Here is a 15,498-nt window from a genome sequence, read left to right on the forward strand (position 1 = left end):
TAAAAGTGAAAGTAAAATATTATAATCAATATATTATGTTTAGATTTTATAGTATATTATTAAAACATTTATGTAGTTGTTTTATTTGATTTATATCAAATTATCAATCAATTTTTTTATTTTTTTAATATAAAACATATTATACATTTATAACATATTAAAATAGCTTATATTTATATGTATACTTATAAAATTACTTGAAGTCTATAATATTTTATAATGTACATAAACACAAGATTGAATTCAAATTCCTTTGTAGACAAGGATGACATAATCCAATTGTAACCTTGTTAAAGTTTATCAATACTATTTTAATAATAATATTCTTATCTGATATAGAATCACCTTTTTCCACAACCAAATCCATTAGGAGTCTATAATATTACCAATAATTTCTAATGTTGCTCCTATTAGGCCAAATGTTGCCTCTATTTGGTCGGATGAATTCCCTTCTAGTGAGTTTGTATCATTTGGGCCATTTTTTTGTTTCATGGTCCTTTGATCCTCTCGAATCATACCTCCAAGTATCATATCATGATTTTCTTCAATATTTTTAGTATACCAATATCTTTTATTCACAACCAAGCACCCTGAAAAAATACATTAAATACATTTTTAAATGATAAATAACTAATTATTTTAATATAATTATATCAATATTTTTTCATACTTACCCAGCTCATTACTGTCTAAGGTAATACTCTTCTGATGTTTGGTTTGCTCTCCAATCACATCACCCATCATATCATATATAGAAACACCAATTGTAGCCATCAATAAAATTACTAATACGACATTTTCCTCCTCGGAGACCTAAAATTTATTAACAAAAAAATATGATTAAATATCATACAATACGTTATAATTAAGATATTTAATACAATTTCTTAAAGATAAATGTATATTTTACAATGTTCATAAAAGTCAACTACAAGAACAACTTACAAAAAATACTTACTAACAGATTAAAAAAATCATATTTATATCATTAAAAAAATCACATGATATAACCAAAGTAAATTATATTAATGGATGGAGATTTGATTTAGATTAAGATAAATAAAATGACAACTAAGAACATGAAAGCAAAAGTGTATCTTCATTAATGAGGACTTGTTATGGAATTGCATAATCAATTAATATATAAATACAAGTATAAATATGCTAAATATATATAATTGTGCAATGTGGCGGTGAGCAACATAAATATCCACAAAATCTCTTTCACAAATTGGGATGATGAACTCCTGAAGATCTTCAAAGGCTTCAGAGTTACCCCCGTTAATGGGGCTAGGAAGATCGAACTTCCTTTTAACCCCTATGTCAAATTGTTTGTTCCCAGCCAAATTGGATGAAAATAAATTTTGATGGTGTCTCAAAAGACAAACCTAGTATGAGTGGCGTTGATTGCATTATCAAAGACCAGTGAGGAAGGATCTTGGCTAAAAGGTCAGTTTGTTTGGGAGTTGCTATGAGGTGAGCATAGTTCAGGACTGCCTTGTTTGGGTTGAAGTGTGGATATGACTCAGACATTCCCAATCTGCAATTAGAGGGTGATTCGTCAATTGCAATCAATGCAATTAGGCAAAAGTATACCCCAAATTGGAATCGCAGATATGAGATGTGGTGGGGCAATTTAAAAACTTTAAAATTCCACATGTATATAGGGAGGGCAATATAAAAGCAGACACACTAGCCAACCTGGCCATGGTCACCCCCTAATCTGGTGTAGGTGTGGTGATGTGTGTCAGGGTTTGATGATGTGAGAGTATGATAACAATCTCATGAGGACATGGTGCCTATATCTGTCATTTTTTAGGTGGGATGATACATCGTTGGATTTGCTATCTCCACCCTTGGTAACTATGGAGGACATATGGTAGCTTCATGAGAAGTGTGATGTATTTTAGGCACATTGGAAAGATGTATGTTCATGTTTGGCTTGGATGATGATAGTGTGACTTGAAAAGGAGAGCTAAAAGGATAACAATATTTATGTTTTGGGAGTTTGGGGTATGATTTATTTGCATGGTAGTCATCTAGGATTAATTTTCCATCATTTCCAAGGACTACAGATAATCAATCTAATTTGTGTCTCGGTCTTTAAATGGGTTTATGACTTGTTATCCTCAACATTTTGAAATTTGTTCTACTCGACAGTTGTGGTGCTAGGTGTGTATTTGTGATTGATACCCATGTTCAGTTGGTCTTAAAAAAGTGACAGATGACTTTTCTTAGGGAGATGTCAAAGAAGAAGATTTAAGTTGTGATTAGGTTGAACCATGATCACACCTTCATGCAATTAAAATGGTGTTGGGAGATGAATTTATCATGACCAACCATTGCTATTAAATTGTACCTGACATATATTTCATGTGGTTTGCCTCCTTTCTCAATGTGAGTGAATTTAAGGAGATGACAAACTCGATTTGACAAGAGGTGATAAAGAAGCAATTTTTGGGTGGAATTGGACATGCTTTGGAGAATGTGTTGATGGGGATAGGAATCCATCTCATGTGAGATTTCTATGAGGTGCAGTGACAGAGTTGGGAGGTTGAAAAACACCCTCTAATTTCTCTAGTGAATCCTTCCTCACTCTCTTACATGAGGCTTGTCATAGAGAAGCGCATTTGGTTCTTGAAGCAATTACTAGATCTAGTTCCAAAATAGGGTGATGGATGGTTTCACAAGTATTTATTGGATGAGGGGTTGATTGAGCGTAGCAAGGACAATGGTGGTGGAGAGAAGGTATCTATTGAGCTTGAGAATGTGGTCACCCCCAAATATTTGGAGATGTTGGAGATGCATGCAAAATGTGGCCCCTCTTTCCTAGTGAGAGAAAAGTTTGTAATTAAGTTTGGCCGATGCATTTGGGGCAACCTGCTTATTGCATAATTGTATCCTTTTGTTAAATAAAATTGTGATATTAGGTTGGATTAATAGTATGGGGATTAATTGGCACTTGGATGGTGGTATATGTATGATTGTAGATATTAGCATAAGTGAAGTTTGAGACATTTTAGTAGGAAGTCTAGAATGGTTATTGGGGCAACCTGCTTATTGCATAATTGAATCCTTTTGTTAAATAAAATTGTGATATTAGGTTGGATTAATAGTATGGGGATTATTTGGCACTTGGATGGTGGTATATGTATGATTGTAGATATTAGCATGTCTCTAAGTGAAGTTTGAGACATTTTAGTAGGAAGTCTATAATGGCTATGACAGAAGGATGAAAATTATATTTGTAAAAAAAAAATTATAATATAAATGGGTGCAACCCCTTACCTATTTTTCAATGATAAAAAAAATGTTAAATATATCTATTTAAAAATGTTGAGAGATATCAACTTGGAGTTATTTTATTTTAGACATATTATGTTTATTATTAACTATTAATATGTTGACATGTAAATGACTATCAAATCTAAGATAAATGATAAGAATTTTTGTTAACGTGCACTTATGTCATTATACTCCACCTTTTACTATAATTATAAAATATCTCTTAAAATCATTAAATATATTAAAAAAATTCTTAACTTATAAAATATGTGTACATTAAATTAAAAAATATATAAAAACCTTTTGTATATATTCCATGGATATGAAAAAGGGTGCTAAAGATATTAGTATGGAAGACCATTAATTTTAAAGATTCTTTAGGGAAATATTGAAGATTGGTTAACCTTTTGTTAAATTGAATGGGGAAGGAAAAATGAATTTGAGAAAATCAAGAAACTTATTATTATAATATTTTGTAAGTATATTAAATTTCAATCAATGGGGAATACACATTAATCAATATGGAAAATTTTAACATATAATTTTTTTTAATAAATCATAGAATTTCGTATTTAATTCATCCACATCGACATTTTATTATTTTTTAAATATATTTTAATATTAAATATAAATAGAAAGAAAAAGCATACATATGTTCATTTAATTTGTTAGTTTTATATTTTATCATATACATGTACAAATTACATTTTATTTTATTGGTTCTTATAAGAGTTTAGTCAATAGGATATAACGAATTATCCCTTTATATGTCATTGTACATACATGAAATTGGATTTTTGATGCAGGCAAGATTGGGGAGTCTTATCAAACTACCTAATCTTGCAACAACCTTAAAATGACAACCAATCCACTATGCAAGAACAAAATTTGATAAATATACTTATTTCAACCTTCATATATACATTCATACAATAAAATTCCTCAAGAAGAATAACATCTATTAAGGATTTCAACAATAAACATGATTCAAAATGTTTACAAGGCTTTCTTAAAACATCCTACATACAAGTCTTCAAAACCTTATGTCTTCAAACCTTCTTGGCTTCACTCATCTTTTGAAATCTATTTTTTCCCTTCGTCGTACAACTCTCATGGCTACCTTGAACACCTGCAAAATTATTTATCTTCTTCTATTCATCTCCTCTTCACAATCTAATTTCTTGCACTCTTATGCAATTCTTTGGAGAAACCTACAAGTTGTTTCCCCAACCTTGCTAATGTTGATTTCTACTTCTGAACACCATTGAATGATGCATTTTATAGAGGTTAAAACTTTTTTGAAACACCAAAAAGAGGTACCCCAATCTGACTCACTAACTAAGAAGTTTGTGAGCATAACTCACAATGGATTTGAATGGTTGAACCATCCTTTCATATTGCAAACACTTTGCAACATACCCCGTCACTATAATAGGCACCTCTTTTTTTTTCTTTTTGCTCTTCTAGCACCTAACCAAAACAAGATTTTCCTTTAATAACTCTACTCTTTACTCTTTTCTCCTCTCATGGAAATTGCTCCACCATGAACCAACTCCTCCAAACACATTCTTTTCACTTCTCTTCTCTCATGGAATTCATCCAACCATATGTTGATCTCCTCCACCAAAGTTCCTCCATACTACCTTTTATAACATTTGCATATAAATTTGCATCATCTACATACCAATATGTAACTACTACTTCTTTCTCCATATTTGTTTTGTAATGCCTCTTGCATTTGCATTCTATCATTTGATTATTTTGTTCTGAGCTAGACTCTGTATATGATTTATTCCATGACTGTGTGTATATTATTATTTTGTATTGGCATCCACATGGTGCATCTTATTTACAATTATATTTTTTTGTTCATATGATGATATCATTGCTTATGTGGATAGAAGGTTATACTAGTATCTTGAGTGATGATCATATATGCACGATAACTCTACAATGATGTGACATGATGTTGTCTAGATTATAATATGAGAATTTTTTGATTATACTAATTATGATGTGACTACTTGATGATGCTTTGATAATGTAATATTTAGATGAGATATGATGTTATTGACCATGTTTTCTTTGTGGCCTTGATTGGGGAGTAATTAATAATGCTTCCACTTATATTATGTTATATGTATATGTATGCATAGGTATTGGTATGTTTTGGTTTATGCTGGTACAAGGCATCGACTCCACCTACATCCATAGGTCTAAGCATGCCCATATCCCCGATGGTGGTTACAGGAGATAGCGCAAGGCCAAACATGTTTCCTAGCCTAAGCCATCATTCCTAATAAGGACAATTGGTCCCTAATTCATGTGATTACACCTTCAAGTTTCCATTAAGGTAATGACTAGTTATCCTACTACATATTGTGAGAAGACAATAAACATTGCATATACACAAGTTGTCAATTGCATATAGTCATCACTATAATATTTCATATTACTGGTATCTAGCAAATTAATATTATAACTTGCATTATATCATAAATGCATCTGAATTAAAGTTATTTGAGTGGTTTTATATATTGGCATTATTGTTACTGATGTCAACAAGTGTCGTAGGGATGCCAAAAGAGGATGCAAAGAAACAAGTGTTGTGCAGATGATATTGCAAAATCATATTAGAATAACTCAACCGATCCAGTGTTGTGCAGGTGATATCTACTCGGGTGGTTTGATCGAAATAACATGGCCGATGTCGGGTCATGTGGAGTTTCTATTGTGTTTTGTTTATCAGAGTATCCTGTGTCAAATACAAAGTATGTGCTACACATCGGAATAGCTAAACATAGGCAGAGTAGCAATTTTGTGTGATACCAATAAAACAAAATATTTCAATATCACTGTATTGATATAGCTCGGCTGAAATAGAAACTTGGAGTACCTATCAAAATAATCGACAAAGGAGGAATGAAAAATTCTTACAATGGCGATAGTGTAAGCTATTCCAACAGAGGAAGAATGAAGAGAAGACCCCTTGGCATGATCATCGACATAACTCACAGCAACAGAACAAAGGAATCACAAGGTCATCTCTGAGGAAGCTTGCTTAATCGAGACAAACATATGTCGATATGGAGAAGGTCTTTGGAGTTGTGATTTTGGAATAGCTATGTCGATGCTTGTTCATGTTGGCTCATCAAAATAAGTTTGTATTGACGGGTTAGTGTCTAGATGCTAATCCGATAGTGTTGGTTGTTCTGATGGGTATGCATTTCATAATACCTATGCCGATAAAGGGAGGTTGACAGTATGTCATCGGAATGACCTATATTGTTGTTCTAGCATGCTTTTCCTCTATCGATAGTTATGGTTATTCTAATATGTTGTTGTTTGGCTTGGAGGTTCTTCGTTTGAGATAGCTTATGGCGCTAAGTGAAATCAGAGGTGAGGATTTCATCAGAGTAACTCATGCCAACAAACATAGAGATGATGTGGCACGTGGAACCACCACGATGACGATTATGATCAAGTCCTCCTGATTGAATCTAGCAAATCGACGACTTAGATTCAAAGTTGATTATGAATACTGGTTGGCACTCGTAGAAACTTGAACTGTTTACTGGCCTATAGTGTCATAAAATTGCGACCCTAGAAATTTTCAACTGCAATAGGGTCCTCACGTACGCGAGTTCGAATCCTCTAGCCTGATCGGAGACCAGAGATTGCTCAGCCCTCAGAAACAACTTCTTCCTTGGCCTTTGCATCACCCCATCCACACTCTGCCCTAGAGAAAGGGGTAGGACAGGGGCGTGGCACCATTGTCCCTCCTTGGATAGGGGCGTGGCACCCTTATCCCTACCCTATTTTGGGGAAGGACCCTTCATAGGGTTGCATTGTTGGTTGTGCATTGGGTGGGAAACTCCCCCAATGTCGGCCTATGACGAAAATAAAATCCACCAACATGTATTTAAGGGGCATTCGTCCTCTCATTTGCATAAGTAAGAAGGGGGTAAGCGGAATTTTACATGAGATCAAGCATTCAAGAGCATTCAAGAGCATTCAAGCATTCTTTTCCAGCATTGAGCATTCTCAAGTCTCCCTTCAAGGCTAGGTGTTGCATTCAAGTCAAGGATTCAACCATTGAAGAGGAGACTGATTGCAACATTCAATTCCACACAAGCACTTCTATCAACATTGCTATCACAACCTCCCTTGAGGTGATTTACAATTCAGTCTTTCATTTACATCTACTTGCAAGTACTTTCTTTCATTACTTGGTTGATTCCAAAACTGGGGTTTGACCTAAAAGCAAACCCCAAATCCCAACCCATTGTCCTCTCTTTTCTATGTGCAGGTTGTAGGTGCGCAATTGTACTTTCCGATTTAGGCTCCATTTGCAAAGGTAGAAAAACCCTTTTCGTTTCATGGATTTTTCGGAGAACCGTGTACATTCTCATCACGGTCCGAGCAACTTTTCCTCAAATTCACAAGGTGACTTTGTCTCGACATATTACTGCTAGATCTAGGTGCACAACTTCATCTGATATTCCGATCTCAAGTTATAATCAGTTCTTTGTCATTTTTGCACTACATAATTCAATAAATTCCTTTCCATTTCAAATAAGGAAGAGGGGATCAACTTATCATTCTCATTTCATTCAAAATTCAATCTTCATCCTTGAAGGTTTAATCTAGTGAATTCCCTCTCCTCTTCCAAATGTAACTTGGTTAAAAGTGTTTGAAGGGTAATCAATAGTGAAACTCTCATCTCTCTTTGAGGGAGAGGGTAGTTTTCCTCTTGATCTATCATTCACCATTTTTCAACCATTACATGGCCAAATACAAACCAACTAAGTGAATGGTCTGTAAGCTACATTGGAAATTGTACATATCATGGGGCATGAAAATGAGGAAGAACAACGGTTGTCTTATGTGTGATGAGTTGTGATCCAATCGGTTGGTTGGAGGTGATGTGTGTTTTATGAACTCAGTAGTGGACATAGTGTAACATTGTGGTTGTTGAAATAGAAGCAGAGAGAAGGATAAGTTTGATTAAATGATTAATGAACAAGTAAGAGAAGAAAGTGTTGCAGATGTAAACCTAAAAAAAGAAGCAGAGCCAAAATCAAAGAAGTAATTGCAGAAGGAGGCAGAAAATTGAGCAGAAACATCAAACTGATTTGGAAAAGACAAGAAGACAAAGACAAAGAGACAAAGATGAAGTATCATTAAAGTACATCTTTCAGAGCAACAAATAGGTGTTACAAAACTCATTCGCAACAAGGTTTCTGTAATTGTAATAAATTTTTTATTGAATCACTATGTATCTCTGAGTGGGTAATCAGAGTAGGGGTAAGTGCTCCTTGAGTTGGTGCTCAAAATATTAGGGGTTGGTGCTCCTTGGGTTAGTGCCCTTGAACATATTGTAACTGTGATTTACTTGTGAAGCTGGATTGAAACAGTAGACTCCAGCAGTTATTCTCATCGAGGTTTTTTCCACTTTGGGTTTTCCTCGTAATTATTGGTGTTATGTGATGTGTCCTTGTGTGTGTATGATTCTAGTTTGTTTTTATTTGCACACACACTAGATTGAAGTTTTAGATTATCATTGATTCACCCCCCTCTTAGTGTTCACTTGTGTTCTTCAATTGGTATCAGAGCCCTAGGTTCCCTTGTAGTAAAGCTTTCTCTAGCTTGGGTAGATCATGTCTTGTGAACACAATGGCTAGGAATGAATCCTCCTCTAAAGCACTTATGTTTGATGGCACTAACTATTCCTTCTGGAGCAAAAGAATGGAAATGTAATTATTCTCTCTAGGCTTTGATGTCTAGATATCAGTGAACAATGGTTATACTATTCCTCGAGTTCCTCCTACCGACCTTGATGCAAAGAGGGAGTATGGGAACGATGCCAAAGCTAAGAATGCAATCTTAAGTGGTCTGTCTGATACAGAGTTTGTCAAAGTCTTGCAGTGCACTTCAGCAAAGGAAACATGGGATAAGATACAAAAAGTATATGAAGGAGATACCAAAGTGAAAGAAACCAAATTGCAAAATCTAAGGGCTCAATTTGAAAGCCTAAAAATGAAAGAAGAGGAAAAGATAGTGGATTATCTACAAAGAGTGGATGAGATTGTGAGTGCTATAAGAGGACTTGGAGAAGAAGTCAAAGATGAAGTCATTGTCAAAAAGGTGTTGAGATCACTCACTTGAAAAAATGACACAAAGGTCTTTGCAATAGAAGAAGCTAAAGATCTAAAAACATTCTCCATGGATGAGTTATTTGGTTCCTTATCGGCCTATGAGATGAGGACAATCGGTAGTAAAACCTCAAAAAGAGAAGTTGCTTTCAATACTACAAAGAAAGGAAAAGAAGAAGTTGTCAACATAAAGGAAGATGACTCTGATGTTGCTATAGCCAACTTTGCAAGGAAGCTCAAGAAAGGTTCAAGAAAATATAAAGGTAAGCTCCCTTTTAAATGTTTCAACTATGGTAAGATTGGACACTTTGCATCTAAATGTCCTTATGGAGAGAAGGATGAAGATGAGAAGAAAAATATGAAGACCTGTGGTAAAGAGAAGAAGAATTCTTTCAAGCTGAGAAGAAGAAATTTTAGAAGGATGAACAGTTTTTACACATTTGAGGATGATGCTACAGATGAAGAAAGTGTCTTTGATGAATGTTGCAGTGAAGATGAAAGAGAAGTCAATCTTTTCATGGCACAAGAAGAGTTATGTGATCAAGAAGAGGAAGTAGAAGTTGAGGTAGATCTTCAAGGTGAACTTGTGAGTGCACTTGAAGAACTCAGAAAGGTAAGGAAAGAATACAAAAAGGTTAAGCATGCTACTGCTGAAGAACAAGACATAATGAACAAATGTCTTGAGGAGTCTGAGCAAAACATTTCAGATCCGAGAACACAATTAGATGAAGCTAAGAAAATGTATGAGGTAACTAAATCAGGTTTAGAGAGTAAGGAAAAGGAGTATCAAAAGATGGATGAAGATATTATGAATCTCGGAAAGGAACTTGAAAAGTGCAAAGATGAACTTAAGGTAAGAATCAAGTATGAGGGCAGCACTCATGCATTGGATAAAATGTTAAACAAACAAAAGCATTCCAAAGACACAGAGTGTGTTGGATTTAATTTTGGTTAGTGTTCTACAAGTAAAAACTTATCAAGAAAGGAAATACACATTGTCACTTCAAGTGATAATGATAATAGACAAACCTTCACAGTCAGGGATGCCCCAAGGAAGAAGATAGATCTGACTACAACTTCTGAAGACATGAAGAAGACATATGCTTTTGCTGCAAAGACCAAACATGCCGACCCTAAAGAAAAGGCGAAGGTTGATAATGATGGCTTCATAAAAGTCAAAGACACAAGGAAGAACTCAAGAAGACAAAAATACGATGATCCAAGGAGAAACAACTTCAACAATGATTGGTATGTACCCCAATTCCATGGCTATTGCTACAAATGTAATACTTATGGTCATAGAATTGTTGAGTGTAGGCTTATGTATACGTCTCCTCCTAGTTATGAAAGTAGAAATCATGGTGTTTCTCTTAGAGATGCAAATATTATTTGTTATCATTGTAACAGTATTGGTCATAGAAGTTATGAGTGTAGGGGAAATAGTTTTCAGTCCTATGATAGTCCCTCAAGTTTATCATTCTTTACAAATGTCAAATGTTGTCATTGTCAAAATTTTGGACATATAGCAAAACATTGTAAAATTAGAGCAGCTAAACAAAAGGAGAAAATGTCAACCATGGAACCTCAAGCAAGTTCAATTTAGAAAATAACAACAGACAAGAAGAGAGAAACCAAACAAGTTTGGGTAGAGAAAGAAAAGGACAAGGCTGAGTCAAGTCTCATTGTACAAACTGCTCTACATGCTGAAAGGAAGTGCTCTACATGCTAAAAGGAAGAACTTATGGGTAGTAGACAGTGGTTGCTTCAATCACATGACCGACGATAAGAAGAAACTTATCAAGCTTGAAGATTGGAATGGTGGTTCAATAAGGTTCGGAGACAATTCCTAAATCAAGATAAAAGTCAAAGGAACTCTGAGAATAGATGGCAACCTAAAGGCACATGATGTATATTGTGTGGAAGGTTTAAAACACAATCTATTGAGTGTTAGTCAAATGTGTGACAAAGAATACAATTTTACATTTGACTCAAAAGGATGTGAAATCAAAAAAGAAAGCAATGGAAAATTAATTGTAGAAGGAAAAAAGGACTTATGGAAATGTATATAACTTGAAGGAGTGTTTTGATTTCCAATGCATGATGGGACAAGTTGATGAGAGTTGGTTATGGCACAGAAGATTGGGTCACATAAATTTTGACAATCTTGTCAAGGTCAGCAAGAAAAGATATGTGAGGCATATACCACGAATCATCAAACCAGCAAGCACTTTTTGTGATGAATGTCAAAGAGGAAAACAAACTAAAGTGAGCTTCAAGACAAAAGGGTATTCAACTACAAGGCCCTTAGAACTTGTGCATACTAATTTTTGTAGTCCTACTAGGACAAGGGCACTAAATGGAGAAAAGTATTTCATGCTACTCATAGATGAATTTTCAAGAATGACATGGGTCACCTTCTTGCAAGACAAATCACAAGCTTTACAAGCTGAAATGTCTCAGATTAGACCATGGTGGAGAATTAATATCAAATGAATTTGAGGACTATGTGAAAGGCATGGAATTAGAAGGAAATATTCAGCTCCTAGGACACCACAACAAAATGGTGTAGTAGAAAGGAAAAATAGGACAATCAAGGAGATGGCAAGAACAATGTTAAATGAAGCAAATTTGTCTGATGTATACTAGAAGGAGGCAGTCCATACTGTTGTTTATACATTAAACAGAGTTCAACTAAGAGTAAATAGCATAATGACTCCATATGAACTATGGTATGATAGGAAGCCCTCAATCAAGTACTTCAAGGTGTTTGGTAGCAAATGATTTATCAAAAGAGATGAAGATGGTTTAGGTGATGTGATGAAGGCATCTTCTTGGGCTACTCTACTCACAACAAGGCCTACAAGTGTTTCAACAAAAGAATAAAGAAAATGATTGGAAGTGTAAATGTTAGGATAGACGAGGATCTGCACAAAGGAAATCAAAACACAATAAATCAGATTGAAGAACCATACATTGAAGATGCTAGAAAATCTAAAAGTGAACAAGAAGAAGCACCTAGCAAATCTCCAAATAGGTATGTTCAAAAGAATCACCCCAAGGATCAGATTATTGGCAACAAGAATGATGGTGTGCAAACTAGAAGAAGACTTACAAGGAACACTAAGCAAGTAAATTCTTGCCTCATGACTGAAATGGAACCAACGAATTATGATGAGGCCAGCAAGAGTGAGAAGTGGATGAAGGCAATGGAAGAAGAGCTGTAGCAGATTGTAAAGAACAAAACATGGGAATTGGTTCCTAGACCTGCTGATAAGAATATCATTGGAACTAAATGGGTTTACAGGAACAAAATGAATGAAGAAGGTAAGGTGATAAGGAATAAAGCAAGGCTAGTCTGCAATGGGTATGCTCAAGTAGAAGGCATAGATTTTGAAGAAACTTTTGCTCTTGTTGCAAGACTTGAAGCAACTAGAATGTTCTTGGCATTCTTAGCATATAAGGGATATAAGGTATATAATATGGAAGTCAAATCTGCCTTCTTGAATGGAAATCTTGAAGAAGTCTACATAGAGCAACTTGAAGGATTTCAGCTACATGAAGATGAGAATTCTGTATGTGGGCTGAAAAAGGCTTTTATATGGTTTAAAACAAGCACCAAGGGCATGGTATTCCAAGTTAGACAAATATCTCCAATAGCAAGGATTCAAAAAAGGGAATGTTGATAGAAACTTATACTTTAAGGCAGGTGGTAATCACATGACCATTGTTGTAGTATATGTAGATGACATCATATTTGGAAGCAACAAGGATGCCCTATGCAAGGAGTTTGTTGATCAAATGCAGTTCGAGTTTGAGATGTCTATGCTTGGAGAGATATCATATTTTCTTGGTTTGCAGTTTTCTTAGTTATAAAAGGGTATATTTATATCACAAACCAAGTATGCTAAGGATATGTTGAAGAAGTTTCAAATGGAGGACAACAATCTAGTGACTACACCTATGGTGACAAGATGCAAATTGAGCAAGCATGATGAATCACCTAGTGTAGATTAGACCTTGTATAGATCTATGATTGGAAGTCTTTTATACTTAATAGCCTCTAGATCTAATATTGTGCAAGCAGTGTGTATGGTGGCAAGGTTTCAAGCGGCTCCTAAGCAATCACATGTAAATGTTGTGAGAAGAATATTCAAATATCTGCAAGAAAGAGCACTAGTGGTGGTGCCTTCTTCCTTGGTGACAGATTGGTTTCATGGCACAACAAGAAGTAAGATTCTATCTCTTTATCTACTACTGAAGTAGAGTACATAGCTGCTGCTACATGTTGTTCATAGGTTCTCTGGATGAAGCAAATACTCAGGGATATCTAGGTAGAGTATGCAGATCCAATCTCCATCAAATGTGACAATTAAAGTGCAATCAACATCTCCAAGAACCCTGTCATGCACTCAAGGAAAAAACATATGGCAATTGAGTATCATTTCTTGAGGAAGAAGGTAGTTGACAAGCAAGCCAAGGTTGAATATGTAAGCACAGGTGAGAAAGTGGCTGATATTTTTACAAAACCTCTACCCAAGGACACTTTTGAATATCTAAGACTCAAATTGGGGGTTGTCCCAGTTTTTTTAGCACTTAAGCGTTTACATCAATCTGTGGTTCAGGTAGAGCTCATTGGTTTACTTATTCTTATCCTTGAACCTTATGTCTGGTCTCAGGGGGAGATCTAAATTTATGTAAGCAGTAGTGGCCTTGCCTTTTATATTGTAATAATGGTTCATCTTACTTAGTTGGAGAACGTCCTTTGCCATTGTTGTCAAAGGGTGAATGAAGACATGTTTGGTTTGTGTGTTAACATCAATGCCAAAGGGGGAGATTGTTGTCATTATTGTCATTGATGTCAACAAGTGTTGCAAGGATGCCAAAAGAGGATGCAAAGAAACAAGTGTTGTGCATGTGATATTGCAGAATCATATCGAGATAACTCAGTCGATCAAGTGTTGTGTAGGTGATATCTGCTCTGGTGGTTTGATCGAGATAACTAGGCCAATGTTACGTCGTGTGGAATTTCAGTTGTGTTTTTTTATCAGAGTATCTTGTGTCGAATACAAAGTATGTGCTACACATCGGAATAAATTAACATAGATGGAGTAGCAATTTTGTGTGATATCGATAGAAAAAACTATTCTGATATCACTATATTGGTATAGCTCGACCAAAACAGGATCTTGGGGTACCTATCGGAATAATTGACAAAGGCGGAATGACATTCTTACAATGGCAATAGTGTAAGCTATTCTGACAGAGGAAGAATGAAGAGAAGACCCCTTAGCATGATCATCGACATAACTCACAACGACAGAACAAAGGAATCACAAGGTCATCTCTGAGGAAGCTTGCTTAATTGGGATAACATATGCCGATATGGAGGTCTTTGGAGTTGCAATTTTGGAATAGCTATGTCGATGCATGTTCATCTTGGGTCATTGAAATAAGTTTGTATTAACAGGTTAGTGTCCAAATGTTAATCCGATAGTGTTGGTTGTTCCGATGTGTATGCATTTCGGAATACCTATGCCGATAAAGGGAGGTTGACAATATGTCATCGGAATGACTTATATTGTCATTCTAGCATGTTTTTCCTATGCCGATAGTTATGGTTAGTCTGATATGTTGTCATTTGGCTTGGACGTTCTTCGTTCGGGATAGCTTATGGGGATAAGTGAAATCAAAGGTGAGGATTTCATCGGAGTAACTCATGCTGACAAACACAAAGACGATGTGGCACATGGAACCACCACAATGACGATTATGATCAAGTCCGCCTAGTTCAATCTAGTAGATCGACGACTTAGATTTAAAGTTGATTATGAACACTGGTTGGCATGTCTGGAAACTTGAACTGTTTATTGGCCAAATACAAACCAACTAAGTGAACGATTTGTAAGATGCATTGGAAATTGTACAGATCATGGGGCATAACAATGAGGAAGAACTATGGTTGTCCTGCGTGTGATGAGTTATGATCCAACCAACTTGTTGGAGGTGATGTGTGCTTTATGAACTCAACAGTGGACATAGTGTAACATTGTGGTTGTTG

At 35.3% G+C, this 15,498-nt stretch overlaps 1 protein-coding gene across 1 annotated transcript in view; it reads right to left on the reverse strand.

Annotated features, from left to right (window-relative positions):
• Positions 1 to 257: 257 nt before the first annotated feature.
• LOC131060098 (glycine-rich domain-containing protein 1) overlaps positions 258 to 15,498 on the reverse strand; it is a 141,632-nt gene continuing 126,391 nt past the window's right edge. Inside the window, exons 9-10 of the mRNA XM_057993205.2 lie at positions 675 to 813; positions 258 to 590 (exon numbers count right to left, since the gene is read on the reverse strand). Of these exons, the coding sequence (XP_057849188.2) occupies positions 367 to 590; positions 675 to 813 (363 nt within the window). The 3' untranslated portion in view covers positions 258 to 366. The remainder of the gene's footprint in view (positions 591 to 674; positions 814 to 15,498) is intronic.

Source organism: Cryptomeria japonica, chromosome 1 (assembly GCF_030272615.1).
Source record: "Cryptomeria japonica chromosome 1, Sugi_1.0, whole genome shotgun sequence".
Lineage (NCBI taxonomy): Eukaryota > Viridiplantae > Streptophyta > Pinopsida > Cupressales > Cupressaceae > Cryptomeria > Cryptomeria japonica.